Source organism: Scyliorhinus torazame, chromosome 18 (genome assembly GCF_047496885.1).
Source record: "Scyliorhinus torazame isolate Kashiwa2021f chromosome 18, sScyTor2.1, whole genome shotgun sequence".
Classification (NCBI taxonomy): domain Eukaryota; kingdom Metazoa; phylum Chordata; class Chondrichthyes; order Carcharhiniformes; family Scyliorhinidae; genus Scyliorhinus; species Scyliorhinus torazame.
In genome coordinates, this window is record NC_092724.1 from 56448691 (window position 1) to 56470296 (window position 21606).

At 50.5% G+C, this 21606-nt stretch overlaps 2 protein-coding genes across 3 annotated transcripts in view; both read right to left on the reverse strand.

Annotated features, from left to right (window-relative positions):
* LOC140394813 (receptor-type tyrosine-protein phosphatase S) overlaps nucleotides 1-4787 on the reverse strand; it is an 80117-nt gene extending 75330 nt beyond the window's left edge. Inside the window, exon 1 of the mRNA XM_072481995.1 lies at nucleotides 4617-4787. Coding sequence (XP_072338096.1) covers nucleotides 4617-4704 — 88 coding nt within the window. The 5' untranslated portion in view covers nucleotides 4705-4787. The remainder of the gene's footprint in view (nucleotides 1-4616) is intronic.
* Nucleotides 1-21606, reverse strand: part of kdm4b (lysine (K)-specific demethylase 4B) — a 1116292-nt gene that overhangs the window by 804490 nt on the left and 290196 nt on the right. The window lies entirely within an intron of this gene.

A 21606-nucleotide genomic window follows, 5' to 3' on the forward strand; every position in this document is an offset into this window, starting at 1 on the left:
TTCCCACCACCAACTTAGCCAGCACTTTCACATCCGTATTTAACAGCGATGTGTTGCTGCAATTGTACAGGGTCTTGGTGAGGCCACACCTGGAGTATTGTGTGCAGTTTTGGTCTCCTTCTCGGAGGAAGGATGTTCTTGCTCTCGAGGGAGTTCAGCGAAGGTTTACCAGACTGATTCCAGGGATGGCGGGACTGTCATAGGAGGATAGATTGACAAGGTTGTGATTGTTCTCGCTGGAGTTCAGAAGAATGAGGGGGGATCTCATGGAGACTTATAAAATTCTAACAGGACTAGACATGGTAAATGCAGGGTAGATGTTACCAATGATGGGTGTGTCCAGAACCGGGGGTCACAGTCTGAGGATTCAGAGTAAATCATTTCGGACAGATATAAGGAGACATTTCTTCGCCCAAAGAGTGGTGAGTCTGTGGAATTCATTACCACAGGAAGTAGTTGATGCTAAAACATTGAATATATTCAAGAGGCAGCTAGATACAGCACTTGGAGAGAATATGATCAAAGGCTGTGGGGAGAAAGCAGAATTAGGCTATTGAGTTGGATGATCTGCCATGATCGTGATAAATGACGGAGCAGGCTCGAAGGGCCAAAGGCCTCCTCCTGCTCCTATCTTCTATGTATCTATGTTTATGGGCCTATATTACCCACCTTCCAATGGGTCCTTCCCCTTCTTTGGTATCAATGTGATTGTTGCCTGTGCTATTGTCTCCAGTAGCTCCCCCTTCTCCAACGCCTCATTAAATGCCCCTAAGAGATGCGGTGCCAGGCCCGTTCCAAGCTCCTTATAAAATTCCACCGGGTATCCATCAGGCCCTATGGCCTTCCCCGACTTAATACCCCTTATACTGTCCAATACCTCCTCTAGCGCCTGCCTCTTCTCTTCCTCCAACTGTGGAAACTCCAATCCATCAAAAAAATGCCCCATGTCCTCCTCCTCGCCCCCCTGTGGCCGCCTGTACAACTACTTATAGTAATCCCTAAATGCCTAATTTTTCTTCCCCAGCTCCGAAACAGCATCTCCTGCCCCAGTCCGTATCTTCAATATTTTCCTGGACGCAGCTCGTCTCGGAAGCTGATGTGCCAACTTGCCTTCGACCTGCCTTCTCCCCGTATTCGTATTGCACCCCCTTGCCCTGCACAGCTGCCCTACCACCCTCCTTGTTGTCAACCTGTCAAATTCCCCCTGCAACTTTTTCCTCCTCGCCAATCCCTCCATGGTGGGCACCCTCAAGTACTCCCTATGTACCTCAACTATCTTGTTCATTAACCGTTCACATTCCTCCCTCCTTTCCCTATCCTCATGTGCCTTGAACAAGATAATCTCCCCTTGGACCACCGCCTTTATGCTTCCCAAAATGTTGCTGCCAACAGCTCTCCGTTTTGGTTCAACTCAACATAGTCTTTAATCACCGACCGCACTTTATCACAAAACCCTCTATCCGCCGACAACCTCGAATGGAGCGTCCACCCCAGCCTCTGCTCCCATCCTGATCTAAGCCGAATCTCCAGCCAATGGGACGCATGGTCTGAGATTTCTATCCCCCTATACTCTGCCCCTCCACCCCAACCAAAACCTCCCACTCACCACAAAGATTCTTGAATATAAACATGTGACAAAAGGGAGTACTCCACCCTGGGTTCTTAACGAGCCACGGGTTCACCATACCCACCCTTCCCATGAACCCTCCCAGCTCCTTTACCATTCGTAGCCTATCCATTGACCAAGGACTCTATATATCTACCCTCAGTTCTAGAACACAATTGAAATTTCCTCCCATGAGCAACTTGTATGTGGCAAAGTCCGGGTTCATTGCCAGCAGCCCCATCATAAAACCTACATCGTTCTAATTCAGTGCACATACATTCACCAATGCCATCGGCGTCCCACCAATACTCCCCTCGCACCATCACTCGGATCCCTCACTTCCTTTGTACTCACAAATCCTGTTTTCTTGCTCATCAGAATGGTCACTCCCGCAACTTTGAATCAAACCCCGAGTGGAACACATGACCCACCCATCCCTTTCTCAGCCTAACCTGGGGCTGGATTCTCCATTATTGGGACTATGTCCCGAAGCCAGTATCAAAACGGTCGGGTTTTACGCCAAAAAAATGTGGATCAAAGGGACACAAATTCCAAGCCCTGTAGGGGGCTAGCAGGGACCCGGAGTAGATCTCTCAGCTTTTGCAGCAGATATGGGCCCCTGCACGTCCGGATCAGAGGCCGCGCATGCGCACGGCAGCGGCCTCCAGCAGCCGCTCCATGGCACACGCGGACCACAGAGCTAGACCCAAAAACGAGACCCTCCTGATCGGCCGAGTGCCCAACCCTCAACCCCCGCACAAGCATTCCCCGGCCGCATATAAGGCCGCCCCTGGCCTCCGATCGACCCGCCCCCGACCAGGGCAGCAAGTCCGCAGCCACCACACGACCGGCTGGAGCACATTAGTTCCACGCCGTCGGGACTTTGGCCGGGCAGGGGCGGAGAATGGTGGAGCAGGCCTCTGGCAATGGCACCGGGTAGGTCCCAGTGGGCCCACAGAATCGGTGAACCGGCGCCAGTCCTGATTTCTTGCAGGAATCATGGATTCTTCGCCCACACGCCGGCCTCGATTTCGACCGAGGATGCAGAGAATCCAGCCCCCGATCCTTCACGTGGATGTGCATCTCCTGCAGAAAGACCACCTATGCCTTTAAATTCTTGAGGTGCGCAAAGGCTCAAGATCTTGTCACCCGTCCATTGAGCCGACGCACATTCCATGTTATAAGCCTTACCGGGGGCTTGCGCCTCCATTCCCCCCCACCATCTTCCCGTTTTGGCTCTACCCCAAAGGAGTAAGGGGGGTCGGCCATCCCCTTACAAACTTCTCACTCCTGCTACCCATTGTCCACCCAACAGGGAAAAGAAAAAAGCCCCCCCTCCCTCCAACCCCCGCTCTACCTGTAACCCTCATTGTTCTAAAGTGTCAGCACCTCCATCTCCCAAAAATGTTCAGTTCTCCCCCAGTTTATGCTCCTTGATAAAGTCATTGGCCATTTCTGGGATCTCAAAATAGTATTACCTGCCATCAAAAGTTACCCATATTTTCGCAGGGTAGAGCACCCCAAACCTGATCTGCCGTCGATACAGCACCAACAGCCCTGTTGAACCCCACACGCCGTTTTGCTAGTGCAGCTCCAATGTCCTGGTATATTCGGACCTTGTTCCCTTCCCATTCACAATTCCACTTCTCCTTGGCCCACTGCAGTATCTTCTCTTACTCCACAAACTTGTGGAGTCTCACGATCACTGCCCACGGCGGCTCCCCAGCTCTCGAACCATACCTCGTGGCTCCTTCAAGCAGGCTGACTATTCGCAGATTCTGTCTTCTCAACCTGTTTTCCTGCTCCTCCACCTTTGCTCTTAGCGTCTTGCGAAGGTCTCCTAAGCGCCTCACCTCTGCCTCAAGTGCCACCACTCTATCGCTGTGTTCCAACATCACCCTCTCCATTCTTGGATATGCGACCCCTGTGCCTCCAGACATTTTTCCACCCTCTCCATCGAGCCCTTCAGGGGTGCCACAGCCTCTTCAATCTCCTTCCTCTGCTGATGGAACTCTTCCCTGATAAAGGCCATCAACTGTTCCATCTGGGCCTTCCAACTTGCACTGACCCTTCCCCCTCTGACATAGAATCATAGAATTTACAGTGCAGAAGGAGGCCATTTGGCCCATCAAGTCTGCACCGGCTCTTGGAAAGAGCACCCTACCCAAGGTCCACACCTCCACCCTATCCCCATAACCCAGTAACCCAACCCAACACTAAGGGCAATTTTGGACACTATGGGCAATTTAGCATGGCCAATCCACCTAACCTGCACATCTTTGGACTGTGGGAGGAAACCGGAGCACCCGGAGGAAACCCACGCACACACGGGGAGGATGTGCAGACTCCGCACAGACAGTGACCCAAGCCGGAATCGAACCTGGGACCCTGGAGCTGTGAAGCATTTGTGCTATCCACAAGGCTACCGTGCTGCCCTTTCCCTTTGGTGCTACGTCACAGGTCTCTTCCAACTCCTTGGCCAGGTCTTTCACCTTCTTCTGCCGGGTTTGGTCACCAGCAGACATGCCACTCCTGGGGGTTGGGATACCTCTCCTCCGACCTTCAGCTACACTTCTCCATCGACTTTACACCCATTTTCGGGTAAAAAGAGCCCTTCTCTACGCTTTCAGGTTGGAGCTGCCCTGCGTACGGCCACTCACACCATGGTCGCCTCCGGATGTCCAAATGTTTGTTGATCTCACCAGAGTGAGGTACAGGATAGCAGACAGCACCCATGGATCTTTACGTCAACTAGAATCAGAACCCTCAAAGGAAAAGAACACAAACACAGGAACAGCAGTGTGCATTGCAGTTTCTTGAGCCTGTTTCACCGTTAAATTAGAATATGAATAACATCGTAAATATAACACAAGCTTATCACTCTTCGAAAAGTCAGGCTGATAAATTACCGCAATGGTGATATTCAATCACCTTTTTTTTTCTTTCTACATCACCTTGTCGATCAGTTGCAGTGGTATCACCACAGGTTTCACAAATAGGAAAGGCTTACCTTCAATAGTGGAGTCAGCCAGCACCAAGGACAACAAGGCCATTGCAAAGACAACCGGAGGCATCATCAAGTAACTTGGTAACAGCATCCTTGGCGATGACCTTTAACACTGGCCTGGAAGCCAAGGCCTGGACCAGCGTAAGAGCCGTTTTCAGATAGGACTCACTTCAAGTCTGGAAAGAGAGGACAGAGAAACAAAGAACAAGATTTAAATTGTGCACATTTTAAACCAAAGTGACCAACAAAAGTCTTAGCTTTAACTAATGGGATATTATTTTTCAATTTGAAGTGAGTGGCTCAGTAATCCAGGTGCAGGCTGTTGTGTTATGCTGCTTCGGATAACACAGGCTGCTACTTGATGCAGTCTTAATTAAAGGATGCTCCAGGCTCTGAAATGAGTTCAACGTGTTTATTGAATTATTAACACAGTTCTCAAATGAGTTTGACTCTCTGCTAATCTAACTGCAGTAACTCAGTCTAACTGTACCAGTTTGCTCTAAGCCACGTGCTGGGGTGTGATGCTGCTGATCAACTCTGTCTAACTCTCTAGATGTCGGTCTGTGGAAAGAGGCAGGATGTGAGTGCCTCATTCCTATTATAGTATTTATGTCATGCCCCCTTGTGGTGATGCCACCTCTGAGTGTCCTGATAGCCCATTGGTTGTGTCCTAGTCTGAGTGTTCATTGGTTGCATGTTTGCATATCATGACACAGGCCTTTCAGTTCAGGGAACTGGGATCAAATCTCGTCTCAGCTAATGATCCCTTACTCTCCGAGCTGTAAGAATCCTAAGTGAAAGGAGTTTTGACAGAGTCATACAATTTTCTAGTGGTCAAGGCTCCACAGACCAAATATCTCAATAATATGACATTAAAGTGCCATTATTCTTCACAAAAGTCTTGGGTGTAATGTGTATGTGCAACGTTGGCACAGTAGGGACTATTAGACATTTGGAGAAACGTGGCTGGTGGCGTGTTAAGTGAGCTCAGCACTCCTCCAGAATACAAAAATCTTTATTTTAAATTATTAAGATTGCTATTACTTGTGCCTGGACAATTAGCAGGGGTTTGGAACCCAGCAGAAAACTGACTATTCCTTCCCTCAGAAAAGCCATATTTGAACTTTGAAATAAAACAGTTCAACATTGCAGAAAGATCTAGAGAACTCTCATCTTTGACTCAGTTAGCAGGTGGACTAACCATTGGGGCATTAAGCCAAACGACAAAAAAAGGTGCCAGGTTCGAGTCCCCATCCCGTACATTCGAATAGAGAGAGTAAACGTGCATAGATGGTTCGTGAGGAAGGGTCAGGACTCAACTGTGATGCCACCTATCGCCCGTCAGTCATTGCCAAGATGCACGAGGTCACGGCATTTGGAAAGGAAGAAAGCACAATTTTTGGACTTGTACCCTATTTTGGGTTACAAGAATTGACCAATTAAAGTAAATCAAACAAACTGAGGGACAAGTTAAAGGGACAGCCCCTTAAAGATACTGCCTTCAACAAAAAACGAATCATAAAGAAAAATTAAAACATCAATTCAAAATGTGACCAAGAGGACTGATAATGCACCCTCATCCCCATGGTGCCCACTGGGTAGGAAAGGCCTTGACGGTGTCGGTGGGCTCCGCGTGTTCCCTTTCCAGGGACACCCCATCGCAAGTATAGCTGCTGTGGAAGGGAAGACAGTCGGGTTGGATGACCCCCTCGGTGACCCCCTGCCTGGACCTGTTGATTGAAAGTTTGGCCAGGCCCAGGAGCAGATTCATGAGGTGGTCCTTCTCCCTCCACTCTCTGCATCGCGTGCTTGTAGATGAAGAGAGTGGGGTTGAAGTGCAAACAAAGCTGTAATGAAAAGTGTCTTAAAAAACTAAAAAGGGGGTGAAGTCTAAAACAACCTATATAAGCATGGCCCCATAGCATGAGTCAGCACCTGCTAATGGGCGAGGGAGAAAGAATATGCAAAGTTGAGCCATCCTTATATTAACATCTAGCAGGCAACTGCCTGAGACAGAATCAATAGAAACTGCAGAGAAGGAGTCTCTTCCATAAAAACTTTGGATTTTATAAATCCTTTCCTCTAATTCAATTGTGTGATTTACTTTCTAATATTTTTCCATTACAACTTGTAAGAGAGACAGTCAGCTTGTGGGTGGAACACGCCAGTCATGTTGAATAAAAGCCAGCAAAGAATAATGACCATTTGAATGATTTAACCAGAAATACATGAATATAAGAAAAAACATGAAACGCAGCTTGCCAGCCTCTCCTTCAACCACCTTTGAGGTCACTCATTTGGTCAAGGTAAAGAATCGCATCCATTCAGTGAATGGAGAGATAAATGATCTGGCTGATTCAGCACAGTTTCAGATTCAGGCCCAGAATCTTTCATTGTCATCTCTCCTCTCATTGCAATAACGGTTAAGACCTAATAATAACAACCTCTCCAAATACGAGTCTGGACAGGCTCCTGTGATCACAACGCTTATCGATATTCAGAGAAACTGCCAAGCCTGGGTAAATGAGGCCATGGTCTCATTTTTCAGGAGCATATTTTGCAGAGCTAAAATGTATATCCAAATATTAGGCTTGTATATCCTGAGGAGAGCATATTCTTTTTCCAACGTGGCGTTTTCAGCCCATTTTCTGTTTGATGTAGAAACACAGGAACATTCAGCCACACTAGCTTTCTTCATGATTCATTTAGGTTATCCCTGATCTGTACCTCAACTCCATTTACCTGCTTTATCCCTTTTGGGTCCCACAATCCCAGATTCCCACAAAACTGCTTCCCAATTCAGCTACTTCAAGATCGGGCGGGATTCTCCGACCCCCCGTCGGGTCGGACAATCGCTGGGGGGGGGGGGGGGGGGAGTCCCGCCCTCGCCGGCTGCCGAATTCTTCGGCGCCAGAGATTTGGTGGGGGCGGGAATCGCGTCGCGCCGGTCGGCGGGCTCCCCCCAGCGATTCTCCGGCCCGTAATGGGCCAAAGTCCCGCCCGTTCTATGCAGGTCTCGCCGGCATAAATTGGAGTTGGTCCCTTATCGGTGGGACCTGGCGGCGTGGGCGGGCTCCGGGGTCCTCGGGGGGGCGCGAGCCGATCTGGCCTCGGGGGGTGCCCCCATGGTGGCCTGGCCCACGATCGGGGCCCATCAATCCACGGGCGGGCCTGTGCTGTGGGAGCACGCTATTCCTATGCGCATCCGCGATGGTCGGCGCAAAGGTGAACCCCCCCTGCACATGCGTGTGGGTGACGTCAGCTGTTGCTGATGCTCCCGCGCATGCGCCCACCCGCGTCGGCCGGCGGAGTCCCTTCGGCCCCGGCTGGCGTGGCGCCAAAGGCCTTCCACGCCCGCCGGCCGGCCGGCGCAAACCACTCCGGCGCCGGCCTAGCCCCTGAAGGTGCGGAGGATTCCGCACCTTTGGGGCGGCCCGACGCCGGAGTGGTTCCTGCCACTCCACTGCACCGTTCTGCCCGTCCCGCCGATCCACGGAGAATCCCGCCCGGACCACAGTCTGGATTCCGCCAAGAATGGAGATAGTTTTGAAGTAATCAATTGTGAGGAGGTTTTTACTGAGAATTATACACAATAAACAGGAAAATATCTATAGCATCCCTATAGTACACAAGAGGCCATTTGGCCCATCGAGTCTGCACCCATGCTCTGAAAGAGCGCCGTACCCAGAACCACTTCTCCACCCTATCACTATAACCCCACCTAACCATTAGACACTAAATGCAAGTTTAGCATGGCCAATCCACCTAACCTGCACATCTTTGGACTGAAAACATTGAAGGCAATCATACGGACTCGAAATGCTAGCTCTGTTTCTTTCTCCATGCTTTCAGACCTGCTGAGGTTATCTAGCATTTTCTGTTTTTATTAGCATAGAAACGCTGTTTGGCCCGACCAATCCATGCCAGTGCTTAGGCTCCAATTGAGCTCCCCTTATTCTTCCTGCGATCTTGGGAATAGTGGGATTGTCTTATGAGGAGTGATTGAGGAAAATGGACCTGTATTCTCTAGAGTATAACTCATAGCAAATACTGTGAGTTAATCTCTTTGGAACTTACAACATTTTTAACAGGGTGAGACAGGGTAGATGTGAATGGGATGTTTCCCCTGGCTGGTGAGTCTAGAATCAGGGGGCACAGCCCCAGAATAATGGGAAGCTTCTTCAGAATTCTCTGCTTGATACATTGGCAATTCTCTTGTATTGGACGAGGCGTACTGTTATCTCAGTTGATTTGGTGGCAAGCATGTGGTGTGGAATAGGAACAGCGCAGGTTCAATTGCCATTCAGACCTCCTTTCTCACCCTTCCCAAGAGTGGAAAGCATAAGCAAACAACCACTGACAAAATAAACACCAAAAAAAGGGTTCAGGACCACGCATCAGCAGACAATGAGCCAATGACCTGCCTCCAGCTGAACAAATGAATGTAATATTGATGCTTTTTAGTTTAGCTCTTCATTGCAAACGGAAATGCTCTCTCCAAGTTTACTCTTATCCTGGTAGGTATAACCTTACAGTTCTAGTGTCATGCTTGCTATTTTTATTTGCAATCTTTCCAATGCCTCTATATCCTTTTTTATAATATAGTAGCCACAGCTCTACACATGGTCCAAGTGTGGTCTGATCTGATACAAGTTGATAGTAACTGCTCAATTTCATCCCTCTAGAAATAAACTCCAAGTGCTCGACTTGTTTGTGTTTTGGACTTATCGAGCGGGGTCACAACTTTAAGAGATTTGAAATGAAAATGAAATTGCGTATTTGTATTCCCAGATTCCTTTGCTCCTCTACCCATTTAAAAGCTTATGTTCCAAGTAACAAGGGATCTCTTTATTTCTCTTAACAAAAATGTAGTACCTCAGACTTATCCATATTGACTTTTCTCACCAGTTATATGCCAATTCAGAAAGTTTATTAATGTCTTCTTCTAACTTGTTGCAGGCCTCCTCAGTAACTCCTCCCCACTGAAAAAACAACCCCCCACCCCCATTTGTTACCATCTGTAAATCTAGAAATTGTTTTTTGATTCCAAAGTCTGAATCGTTAATATAAATTGTGGATTGTGCTCTGAGCACTGGACCTTGTGGGAACCCATTTCTATGCCTCAGCCACTCTGAATCCCTTATTCTTTACTTACTGTCCTGAAGCCAGTTAGCTATCTATTCTGAAACTTGTCCCCTGATCCCACATGTTTTAATCTTATTCTTTACTATATAGTGTGGAACCTTAAAACAGACCTTTTGGAAATCTAGATATATTACATCTACTACATTACCCTTGTGTGATCTCTGGGTTTTAAAAAAATTCAATGAGGTTGGCCAAGGCTTTCACCTTTGAAATCCAATCTGACTACTCATCATTACATTTTTTATTTCTAGCATTTTAAAAAAATTCCTTTAGTAGAGATTCCATTATCTTTCCACCAATGTTAAGCTAAATGAACTATCTCCCTTGTTAGATACAGGTATAACATCAGCAGTCATCTGATACTACAACGTTTCCTAGCAAACTATGAAAGGTGTATAACATAGTGCCTCTGTTATCTCTTCCTTAAGTAAAAGTTGCGGTAGCAATCCATCCAGACGAGGGGATTCATCCCTTTATGAGTTGGATAAATGTATTTACTATCTTTCCTCTCTCTATTTTAAATGTGGTTACATCATTTCTAACTTTTAAAAAATAAATTTAGAGTTCCCAATTAGTTTTTTCCAATTAAGTGGCAGCACAGTAGCATTGTGGATAGCACAATTGCTTCACAGCTCCAGGGTCCTAGGTTCGATTCCGGCTTGGGTCACTGTCTGTGCGGAGTCTGCACATCCTCCCCGTGTGTGCGTGGGTTTCCTCCGGGTGCTCCGGTTTCCTCCCACAGTCCAAAGATGTGCAGGTTAGGTGGATTGGCCGTGATAAATTGCCCTTAGTGTCCAAAATTGCCCTTAGTGTTGGGTGGGGTTACTGGGTTATGGGGATAGGGTGGAGGTGTTGACCTTGGGTAGGGTGCTCTTTCCAAGAGCCGGTGCAGACTCGATGGGCTGAATGGCCTCCGTCTGCACTGTAAATTCTATGATAATCTATGAAGTGTCAGCGTGGCCAATCCACCCACCCTGCACATCTTTGGGTAGTGGGGGCAGGACTCACGCAAACATGGGGAGAATGCGCAAACTCTACACGGACAGTGACCCAGGGCCGGGATCAAACCTGGGTCCTTGGCGCCATGAGGCAGCAGTGCTAACCACTGTGCCACCATGGTGCCCTATCATTTCCAACTTATGATGGCCACCTGATCTGGCTCCCTGATAAATACTGAAGCAAAACAATTATTTAATGTTTCTGTCATTTCATTATTTCTGCCTGAGATTCTATTCAGACCGTGCCTTGGTGGCCATATTCAGACAGTGATGACTTTGCAGCATTACTGTCTCAGAGCCAAAAGATTGCGGTTTATGCTCCATGCATAAACTACTCTGACATTCCAACGTTGTGAGCGAGTGTGCAGAGGTGCAATACTTTTGATGTGGTTAAACTGATTGCACCTGTAGCGCAGGTGGATGCTGAAGGGACTGTGTCGCAGCTAACTAAAGAGCCGGAATTTCTCCCAGTGTCCTGGCCTACGCTCCTGCCTCTTTAACCACTCCACTGACACAAGCATCTTGACTTTCATCCCACAGCTGCTTGCTGTGTGCAAAATGACTGCTTTGTTTTACTGTCAGCGCACTTGAAAGTAATTGATTATATATGAGGTACTTTGTCATTTTCTAAGAGATGTGATAAGATGCAATATAAATGCAATCACCCTTTCAATGACATGAGGCTAGCATCCTATCCAGGGGCTTGCTGAGATTCTCGAACAGCTATAAATAAATGTAAAACTTTAATGAAAGGAAATTTCTAAGATGGTGGATTCCAGTACTCTAAAAGTCAAATGTAACGTTTGTCTCTCCTCCACTCTCTCACATATTACATACTTCCCGAGTCCCATTTTCTCGATGCTGATGCGGACTCAAAATTGGAACTAATCTGCATATCAAAACGGACGTCGACAAGGCTCAAACGCGCTTTAAGATATCAGTCATGGTTTGGAGCACTCCTATCTCAGAGGCAGAAGATTGTGTTCAACTTCCACTCGAGAGACAAATTCTAGGCTGACCTTCCAGTGCAGTATTGAGGGAGTGCTGCACTGTTGGGGGGTTCTGTCATTCTGATGCGGCATGAAAGCAACGCAAGTGATTTCCCTATTGGGAGTGTTGATGTTGAAATTGTGCTGCAATTGAGTGCATGCATTACTTTGGTAATGAAAAGCAACTGCCCCCCACGCGGGAAAGGATTAAGGAATTATTGCAAGAGTAGAAAAAAAACAGTTCCGCAGGCGTGGGTTAGTTATGGTCAGTGGGTTACAATGGGTGTTCGGGAGAACTAGAGGAATCAGTGTGTTTACGCTGTAGGCCGGAATTATCCGGCTATTCTTGCTGATGGATCTTCCGGTCCCGCCGAAGGTGAACCCCCACTGTAGGTTTCCCGGCGAGTGTGGGGGGGGGGGGGGTTGCATTAAATGGGAAACCCTGTTGACAGCAGCGGGACCATAATGACCAATGGCAGGCTGTCTCTGCCACCGTGAATCACATCGCGGTAGAAAATCCCGCTGTAGTCTTGAAACTAAACCTGGTTTAAGCTTCATATTCAGCCTTCCTTCAGTATATGATGAGTGGATTTAACAAGGTGGATATAAGACCATAAGACATCGGAGCAGAATTAGGCCACTCGGCCCATCGAGTCTGCTCCGCCATTCAATCATGGCTGATATTTTTCTCATCCCCATTCTCCTGCCTTCTCCCCATAATCCTTGACCCCCTTATTATTCAAGAACCTATCTATCTCTGTCTTAAAGACACTCAGTGATTTGACCTCCACAGCCTTCTGAGGCAAAGAGTTCCACAGATTCACCACCCTCTGGCTGAAGAAATTCCTCCTCATCTCTGTTTTAAAGGATCGTCCCTTTAGTCTGAGATTGTGTTCTGGTCCTAGTTTTAAAAAAAGATCCCATGGCACTAACCCAAGAAAAGGGATGTTCCCCCGGTGTCCTGATTAACAGCCCTTACACAACATCTGAATCAGATTACCTGATTATCACTTTGCTTTTATGAGGGGGTTCGCTATGCACAAACTGACTGCCGCATTTTCTACATTGCAACAATGGATTCAAACATACATTGTCAGTAATCACTTTGGGATGTCTGAAGATAAATACAGGTGATTTATTTTAGACATAGGGCGAAAAAGCCTCGCAGACTAATGAATCACGTTTCGAGGGCACCCAGAGGAAAAGCTGCCCAAAATCGGAAACCATTCTGGAATGTTAACACTGTGTTCAGCTTGCTGCATTCACTGCATTATGGTGACAAACCGCAAACACTGAAGCACAAACAAACCTGACCGCAGTCCAGGGTTAGAAGAGACTGTTAAATATGCGCGATGGAAGAACATAGTAACTTGCACTTTCCGGAATGTCGGACTTTAATTTCAAACTGTGTTGTGCCCTAAAATGAAGGAAAATTAAAGTTGAATGTACTTCAACAGGATAATGCTGCTTTGCTCTCTGACTCCATCTATCACTGCTCGATCGTCATGCCATCTGTGCCACAGTGCCCTCCCTGGAAATTATACGTGCCACTTCCCACATAGCGGAGGGTTGTTAGTGCTAAGGAATGGAATTCTTCCCAATGCCAAGACACTCCCAGACCAGGTATAGCAGATTCCAAGTAAGTGCCTTTAAGCAATAGCTGCTCGCTGTTGTAGCTGAGCAAGGGTTAATGTGGGACTGGAGACCAGAATCACCCACAGTATGATGTAGAGAATCACATGATTGCATACTGAGGCATTGGCCGGGATTCTCCCTTCCAGGGACAAAGTCCCCACGCCGGCGGGAAAACCGGCACCAACAACTCCGTTGTCAACGGGCCCCCAAGGTGAGGAATTTTCACCTGCCTCGGTGGCTAGGTGGACGCCGGGGATGAGGCTCCGCTCCAGCCGGCGCCGAAGGGACTGCACAAATTCGTGCATGCACGGAACGGCCATCGTGATCTCGCGCATGCGGGGAACTGCCGGCATGATTCCGCGCATGCGCAGACCGGCCGTTGTGTTTTGCCGCCTGCGCGGGGGGGTTCTCTTCTCCGCGCCAGCCATGGCGGAGCCTTACAGGGGCCGGCGCGGAAGGAAGAAGTGCCCCCAACGAACAGGCCCGCCTGCCGATCAGTGGGCCTTGATCGTGGGCCAGGCCACCGTGGGGCCCCTCCTGGCGACAGACCCCCCCCCCCCCCCCTCCCCGAGGGCCGCCCACGCCGACTTACCTGCCAGGTCCAACCGTGTGGGATCATACGTAACCCACGCCGGTCAGACTGGCCAAAAACAGACGGCCGCTCGGCCCATTGGGGCCTGGAGAATCGCCGAGGGTGCTGCTACCAACAGCCCCCGACCGGCATGGCAGGAAACCTCCCCCGCCCGAAAAACGGCGTCGGAAAATACGGTAGCCGGCGTCGGGGCGGGATTCGCGCGGCCCCCCGGAGATTCTCCGACCCGGCGGGGGGTCGGAGAATCCCGCCCATTGAGTCTTGAAGGAGTCAGCATGGAGGCAGCTCCCATGCACAGCAGTACCTGGGATACATGCTTAGTTATGGCTTAACAATAAAAGGTCTATGTTTAAACATACAATTCTCTGGACCTCTTAATGAGAGACCATACAACCTTGACTGATACCCAACCTCAGAACTGCACCATTTTATTGGACCAGGGAGCCATTTTTATCCAGTTTCCTCCACCATCAGCACCCTCCCCCCCCCCCTCCCCCCTCATCCCACCCCCCCCTGGCTCCAGCTATCGCTGCCTCTACCTTCCCCCAGCCAAACTGCCTCCACCTACCCCCTCCAACCCCAGACCAATTCCACCTACCCTCTCCATCCCCTGCCATCCCCTCCCCCCAGACCGGCTCCACTTCCCCCCTCCATTACCCCCCCACCCCCAAGTATGACTCCACCTACTCCTTCCATCTGCCCCCTCCTCACCAACAGGTTCCACCTATGCTCTCCACCACCACCCTGCCCCCCCCCCCCCAACACATACCTGCTCTCTGGCATCTCTGAATAAGTTTGCTAAATAGTCTTGAAATGAAATTTGGGGTGCGATCCAATGGCATGCTGTGCCAGAAAAGCAGTTAGCCGTGGTGCAGTGTGGCCACTGAAAGCCGGGAGACCCTGATCCCAGGATCTACACAGCTCCCCACACCTCGTGAGACCCAATGCAATCTCACGAGAGGTTGTGATGTAAATCCCCCCCATTGTGGGTGGGATCACATTTTGGCAAATCTGCATATACAAACCAGGCAGCTAACCTCACTCTAATGTGCAGATTCCCGGGGTACCTGGGGCTTTGCGATTCATCCCCTTCATCTCGGAGAACTCGGGCGAGCGCCGATCAGCAGTGGTCTCCACAAACAAGATGTGGAGATGCCAGCGTTGGACTGGGGTGAGCACAGTAAGAATCGCACATCGCGCGACAATCGTCAGGCAGGAATGTTCCCTTCCAGTCGGGGAACACTTCAGCTGTCAAGGGCATTCAGCCTCTGATCGCCGGGTAAGCGTTCTCCAAGGTGGCCTTCAGGACCCGCGACAACGCAAAATCGCTGTGCAGAAACTTATGGACAAGTTCCGCACACATGAGTACGGCCTCAACTGGGACCTTGGATTCATGTTGCATTACATTCATTCCCCACCACCTGGCCTGGGCTTGCAAAATCCTACCAACTGTCCCGGTTTGAGACAATTCACACCTCTTTAACCTGGGGTTACCCCTATCTCTGGATCTGTAAACACTTAATTAACTGCAAATGTTTGCATTCTAAGCATTGTCTTGCATCTTTGAATTTGTCTCTATATATATATATATTTCTGGAACATGCATCTTCATTCACCTGAGGAATTCCCTCACCTGCCGCCTCACAAACGCCCTCACCTGCATGTATCTGAAAGCATTTCCCGGGGGTATCTCAAACTTCTCCTCTAGTGCCCCTAGGCTCGCAAACGTCCCATCAATGAACAGGTCCCCCATTCTTCTAATCCCCGCCCGATGCCAGCTCTGAAACCCCCCGTCCATCCTCCCCAGGACAAACCGGTGGTTACCCCTGATCGGGGACCACACCGAGGCTCCCATTGCACCCCTGTGCCGTCTCCGCTGGCCCCAGATCTTTAGCGTTGCCACCACCACTGGACTCGTGGTGTACTTTGACGGCAAGAGCGGCAGCGGTGCCGTCACCAGCGCCCCCAGGCTCGTTCCTTTACAGGACGCCATCTCCAACCTCTTCCATGCCGCCCCCTCTCCCTCCATCACCCACTTACGGATCATCGCCACATTTGCTGCCCAGTAGTAGTTCCCTAGGTTCGGCAGCGCCAACCCTCCTCGGTCCCTACTGCGTTCCAGAAACCCTCTCCTTACCCTCGGGGTCCTATTCGCCCACACAAACCCCATAATACTCCTGCCTACTCTCTTAAAAAAGGCCTTGGTGATCACGATGGGAAGGCACTGAAACACAAAATGAAACCTCGGAAGGACCACCATTTTCACCGACTGCACTCTACCCGCTAGCAAGAGTGGTAACATGTCCCATCTTTTGAAGTCCTCCTCCATCTGCTCCACCAACCTCGTCAGATTCCGTTGATGGAGGGCCCCCCAACTCCTGGCTATCTGGATCCCCAGGTACCGAAAGCTCCCTTCCGCCCTCCTCAGTGGTAGCTCGCCTATCCCCCTTTCTTGGTCCCCTGCCTGTACTACAAAAAGCTCACTCTTCCCTACATTGAGCTTATAGCCCAAAAAATCCCCAAACTCCCTTAGAGTCTGCATGACCTCCACCATCCCCTCCACTGGATCCGCCACATACAACAACAGGTCGTCTGCGTAAAGCGACACTCGATGCTCCTCTCCCCCTCGGACCACCCCCCTCCAATTCCTAGACTCCCTCAATGATATGGCCAAGGGTTCAATCGCCAATGCAAACAACAGGGGTCTCGTCTCACGGTACAGCCGAAAATACTCCGACCTCCGCCGATTCGTCACCACACTCGCCAACGGGGCTCTGTAAAGGAGCTGAACCCAACTAATAAACCCTCCCCCGAACCCAAACCTACGCAGCACTTCCCAGAGGTACTCCCACTCTACTCGGTCAAAGGCCTTCTCCGCGTCCATAGCTGCCACTATCTCCGCCTCTCCCTCCACCGATGGCATCATTATCACATTTAAGAGCCTCCGCACATTGGTGTTTAGTTGCCTGCCCTTTACAAATCCCGTCTGGTCCTCATGGATCACCCCCAGGACACAGTCCTCAATTCTCGTAGCCAGCACTTTTGCCAGCAACTTAGCATCCACGTTGAGGAGCGAGATCGGCCTGTACGATCCACATTGCAGTGGGTCCTTGTCCCGCTTTAGGATCAAAGAAATCGTCGCCTCCGACATTGTCGGGGGCAGGGTCCCCTCCTCCCTTGCCTCATTAAAGGTCCTCACTAGTAGCGGGGCCAACATGTCTACGTACTTCCTGTAGAACTCCACCGGGAACCCATCCAGTCCCGGGGCATTCCCTGCCTGCATACTCCCCAAACCCTTGCTCAGCTCCTCCAACCCAATTGGTGCCCCCAAACCAGCCACCTCTTGCTCCTCCATCCTCGGGAATCTCAATTGGTCTAGGAATCGTCTCATCCCCTCTTCCCCCGCTGGTGGCTGGGATCTGTACAGCTCCTCATAGAAGGCCTTGAATGCCTCATTTATTTTCGTCGCACTCCGCACTGTGGCTCCCCTTCCATCCTTGACTCCCCCTATTTCTCTCGCTGCCATCCTCTTACGGAGCTGGTGTGCCAGCATCCGACTCGCCTTCTCACCCTACTCGTAGGTCACCCCCTGCTCCTTCCTCCACTGTGCCTCTGCCTGTGGCCAACAGATCAAACTCCGTCTGGAGACGTCGCCTTTCCCCAAGTAATCCCTCCTCAGGGGCCTCTGCGTATCTCCTGTCCACTCTTAAAATCTCCCCCACTAACCTCTCCCTTTCCATGCCCTCTATCTTCTCCCTATGAGCTCTAATGGAGATTAGCTCTCCCCTGATCACCGCCTTCAGCGCCTCCCATACCACCTCCACCCGCACCTCCCCATTGTCGTTGACCTCCAAGTACCTTTCGATGCACCCCCTCACCCTCCCACACACCACCTCATCTGCCAGCAGTCCCACATCCAACCGCCACAGTGGGCGTTGGTCCCTCTCCTCTCCCAACTCCAGTTCCACCCAGTGCGGGGCGTGATCTGAAATGGCTATGGCCGAATACTCCGTTCCCTCCACTTTCGGGATCAGCGCCCTGCCCAGAACAAAAAAATCTATCCGGGAGTAGGCTTTGTGGACGTGGGAGAAAAAAGAAAATTCCCTGGCCTGCGGCCTGGCAAATCTCCACGGGTCCACTCCCCCCATCTGATCCATAAACCCACTAAGCACCTTGGCTGCCGCCGGCCTCTTTCCATTCCTCGATCTGGAGCGATCCAGTGCTGGGTCCAACACTGTATTGAAGTCCCCTCCCATTATCAGGCCTCCTATCTCCAGGTCCGGAATGCGCCCCAACATGCGCTTCATGAATCCGGCATCATCCCAGTTCGGGGCGTATACATTTACCAATACGTCCCCTGCAGCTTACCGCTATGAGAATTGAGGATTCTGTCCCGGGGGTGATTCATGAGGACCAGACGGGATTTGTTAAGGGCAGGCAGCTAAACACCAATGTGTGGAGGCTCCTAAACGTGATTATGATGCCATCGGTGGAGGGAGAGGCGGAGATAGTGGCAGCTATGGACGCGGAGAAGGCCTTTGACCAGGAAGAGTGGGAGCATCTCTGGGAAGTATTGCGGAGATTTGGGTTTGGGGAGGGGTTTATCAGTTGGGTTAAGCTCCTTTATAGAGCCCCGGTGGCGAGTGTGGCTACGAATCGGCGGAGGTCGGAGTATTTTCAGCTGTATCGAGGGACGAGGCAGGGGTGCCCCTGTCCCCCCTGTTGTTTGCATTAGCAATTGAGCCTTTGGCCATGGCATTAAGGGAGTCCAGGAAATGGAGGGGTGTGGTTCGAGGGGGAGAGGAGCATGGGGTGTCGCTGTATGCGGATGACCTGTTGCTGTATGTGGCAGATCCAGTGGAGGGGATGGTGGAAGTCATGCGCATCCTAAGGGAGTTTGGGGACATCTCGGGCTATAAGCTCAATGTAGGGAAAAGTGAGCTCTGTATGGTGCATCCAGGGGACCAGGGAAGAGGGATAGATGACCTACCGTTGAGGAGGGCGGAAAGGAGCTTTCGGTACTTGGGGATCCAGGTAGCTAGCAGCTGGGGGGCCCTGCACAAACTTAATTTGGCGCGGCTGGTGGAGCAGATGGAGGAGGACTTCAAAAGATGGGATGTGTTGCCACTCTCACTAGCGGGCAGGGTACAGTCGATTAAAATGATGGTCCTCCCGAGGTTTCTTTTTGTGTTCCAGTGCCTTCCTATTAGGATTACCAAGGCCTTTTTTAAGCGGGTAGGTAGGAGCATCATCAGTTTTGTGTGGGCAAACAAGACCCAGAGGGTAAGGAGGGGGTTTCTGGAACGTTGCCGAATCTGGGTGGCTATTATTGGGCAGCCAACGTGGCGATGATCCGTAAGTGGGTAATAGAGGGAGAGGGGGCGGCATGGAAGAGGTTGGAGGTGGCGTTCTGCAAAGGAACAAGCCTGAGGGCGCTGGTGACGGCACCGCTGCCGCTCTCACCGACAAGGTACTCCACGAGTCCGGTGGTGGCGGCAACGCTAAAGATCTGGGGGCAGTGGAGACAACATAGGGTGAGATGGGAACCTCGGTGTGGTCCCCGATCCGGGAGAACCATCGGTTCGTCCCAGGAAGGATGGATTGGGGGTTTCGGAGCTGGCATCGGGCAGGGATCAGAAGGTTGGGGGACCTGTTTATAGATGGGACGTTTGCGAGCCTAGGGGCGCTGGAGGAGAAGTTTGGGTTACCCCCGGGAAATGCATTCAGGTATCTGCAAGTGAGGGCGTTTTTGAGGCGGCAGGTGAGGGAATTCCCGCTGCTCCCGGCACAGGGGATTCAGGACAGGGTGATTTTGGGTGCATGGGTCGGAGAAGGCAAGGTTTCGGCGATATATCAGGAGATGAAAGAAGAGGAGGAGGCTTTAGTAGAGGAGCTGAAGGGCAAGTGGGAGGAGGAGTTGGGGGAGGAGATTGAAGAGGGTCTGTGGGCTGATGCCCTGAGCAGGGTTAATTCCTCTTCCTCATGTGCCAGGCACAGCCTGTTACAGTTTAAGGGTATTCACAGAGCGCATATGACAGGGGGGAGGCTGAGTAGGTTCTTTGGGATGGAGAACAGATGCGGGAGGTGCTCGGGAAGCCCGGCGAATCACGCCCAAATGTTCTGGTCGTGCCCGGCACTGGATGGGTTCTGGAGGGGTTTCGCGAAGACTATGTCCAAGGTGGTGAAAGTCCAGGTCAAGCCAAGTTGGGGATTAGCATTATTTGGGGTGGCGGACGAGCCGGGAGTGCAGGAGGCGAAAGAGGCCGGTATTCTGGCCTTTGCGTCCCTGGTAGCCCGGCGGAGGATCTTGCTCATGTGGAAGGGGGTGAAGCCCCCAGTGTGGAAGCCTGGATAAAATGACATGGCAGGGTTCATTAAGCTGTAGAGGATAAAGTTTGCCTTGTGACGGTCTGCGCAGGGGTGCTTCAGGCGGTGGCAACCGTTCCTAGACTATCTCGCGGAGCGTTAAAGGAAGGTCGGTCAACAGCAGCAGCAACCCAGGGAGGGAGGGGAGGGGAGGGGGTGTCTCTTTCGGGGGGGGGGTTTGGGCGGGCGGGGGAGGGCTTTTTCCTAGGGGTACTTGTAAAAAAAAAAGCATATGGGAGGGTTAATATGTGCGGGAGAAACCCATTGTATAAGTTCTGTATTCTGTTTGATTGATATGTTTATGTTCTGTTCTGTTCTTTTTTCTTTTTCTTTTCTGTTACGGGGGGGGGGGGTGGGGGGGGGGGGGGGGTTTAATTGGTTGAAAATTTTTGTTGGAAAAACTTTGAATAAACACATTTAAAAAAAAAAAAAGAATAGGCATTGGCTTCTCGGCACTCCGAGCAGCGAGAAACACGTTTCTAAACGCACTCACTAGCGACTTTGTTCCCTTTTGGGAGAATTGCCCTCATTGTTTTTGTGATGTTGATCTCTGCCGACCAGAAATTGGATCAGAGTGAGACTGGCCAAATCATGTCAAATCGCCAGCAGATACAGACTTCATCAAGCTTGGGCTGGATTTGTGCTCAACGGTGTTTAACTCAGTTCTCTCACATAAAGTATCTCCACAGAATAAAACTGGCCTCATTGGGCAGCACGGTAGCATTGTGGATAGCACAATTGCTTCACAGCTCCAGGGTCCCAGGTTCGATTCCGGCTTGGGTCACTGTCTGTGCGGAGTCTGCACATCCTCCCCGTGTGTGCGTGGGTTTCCTCCGGGTGCTCCGGTTTCCTCCCACAGTCCAAAGATGTGCAGGTTAGGTGGATTGGCCGTGATAAACTGCCCTTAGTGTTCAAAATTGCCCTTAGTATTGGGTGGTGTTACTGGGTTTTAGGGATAAGGGTGGAGGTGTTGACCTTGTGTAGGGTGCTCTTTCCAAGAGCCGGTGCAGACTCGATGGGCTGAATGGCCTCCTTCTGCACTGTAAATTCTATGTAAATATCTATGTAAACCTAGTTTTATTCTGGTAACATGGTTCCTTCAAATTATTTTGCGTCGGAATTTGAAAAACTACCTAAAGTGCCTCCCTTGAATCCTTCTATTGTATGTGGAGTGATCTGCACTCATTGGATGGAATTTAATGCCCTCCTTCACGGTGGGTTTGGTGACAGAGGGGCATTAAATCATGTCGGGTGGTGGTGGGTGAGGA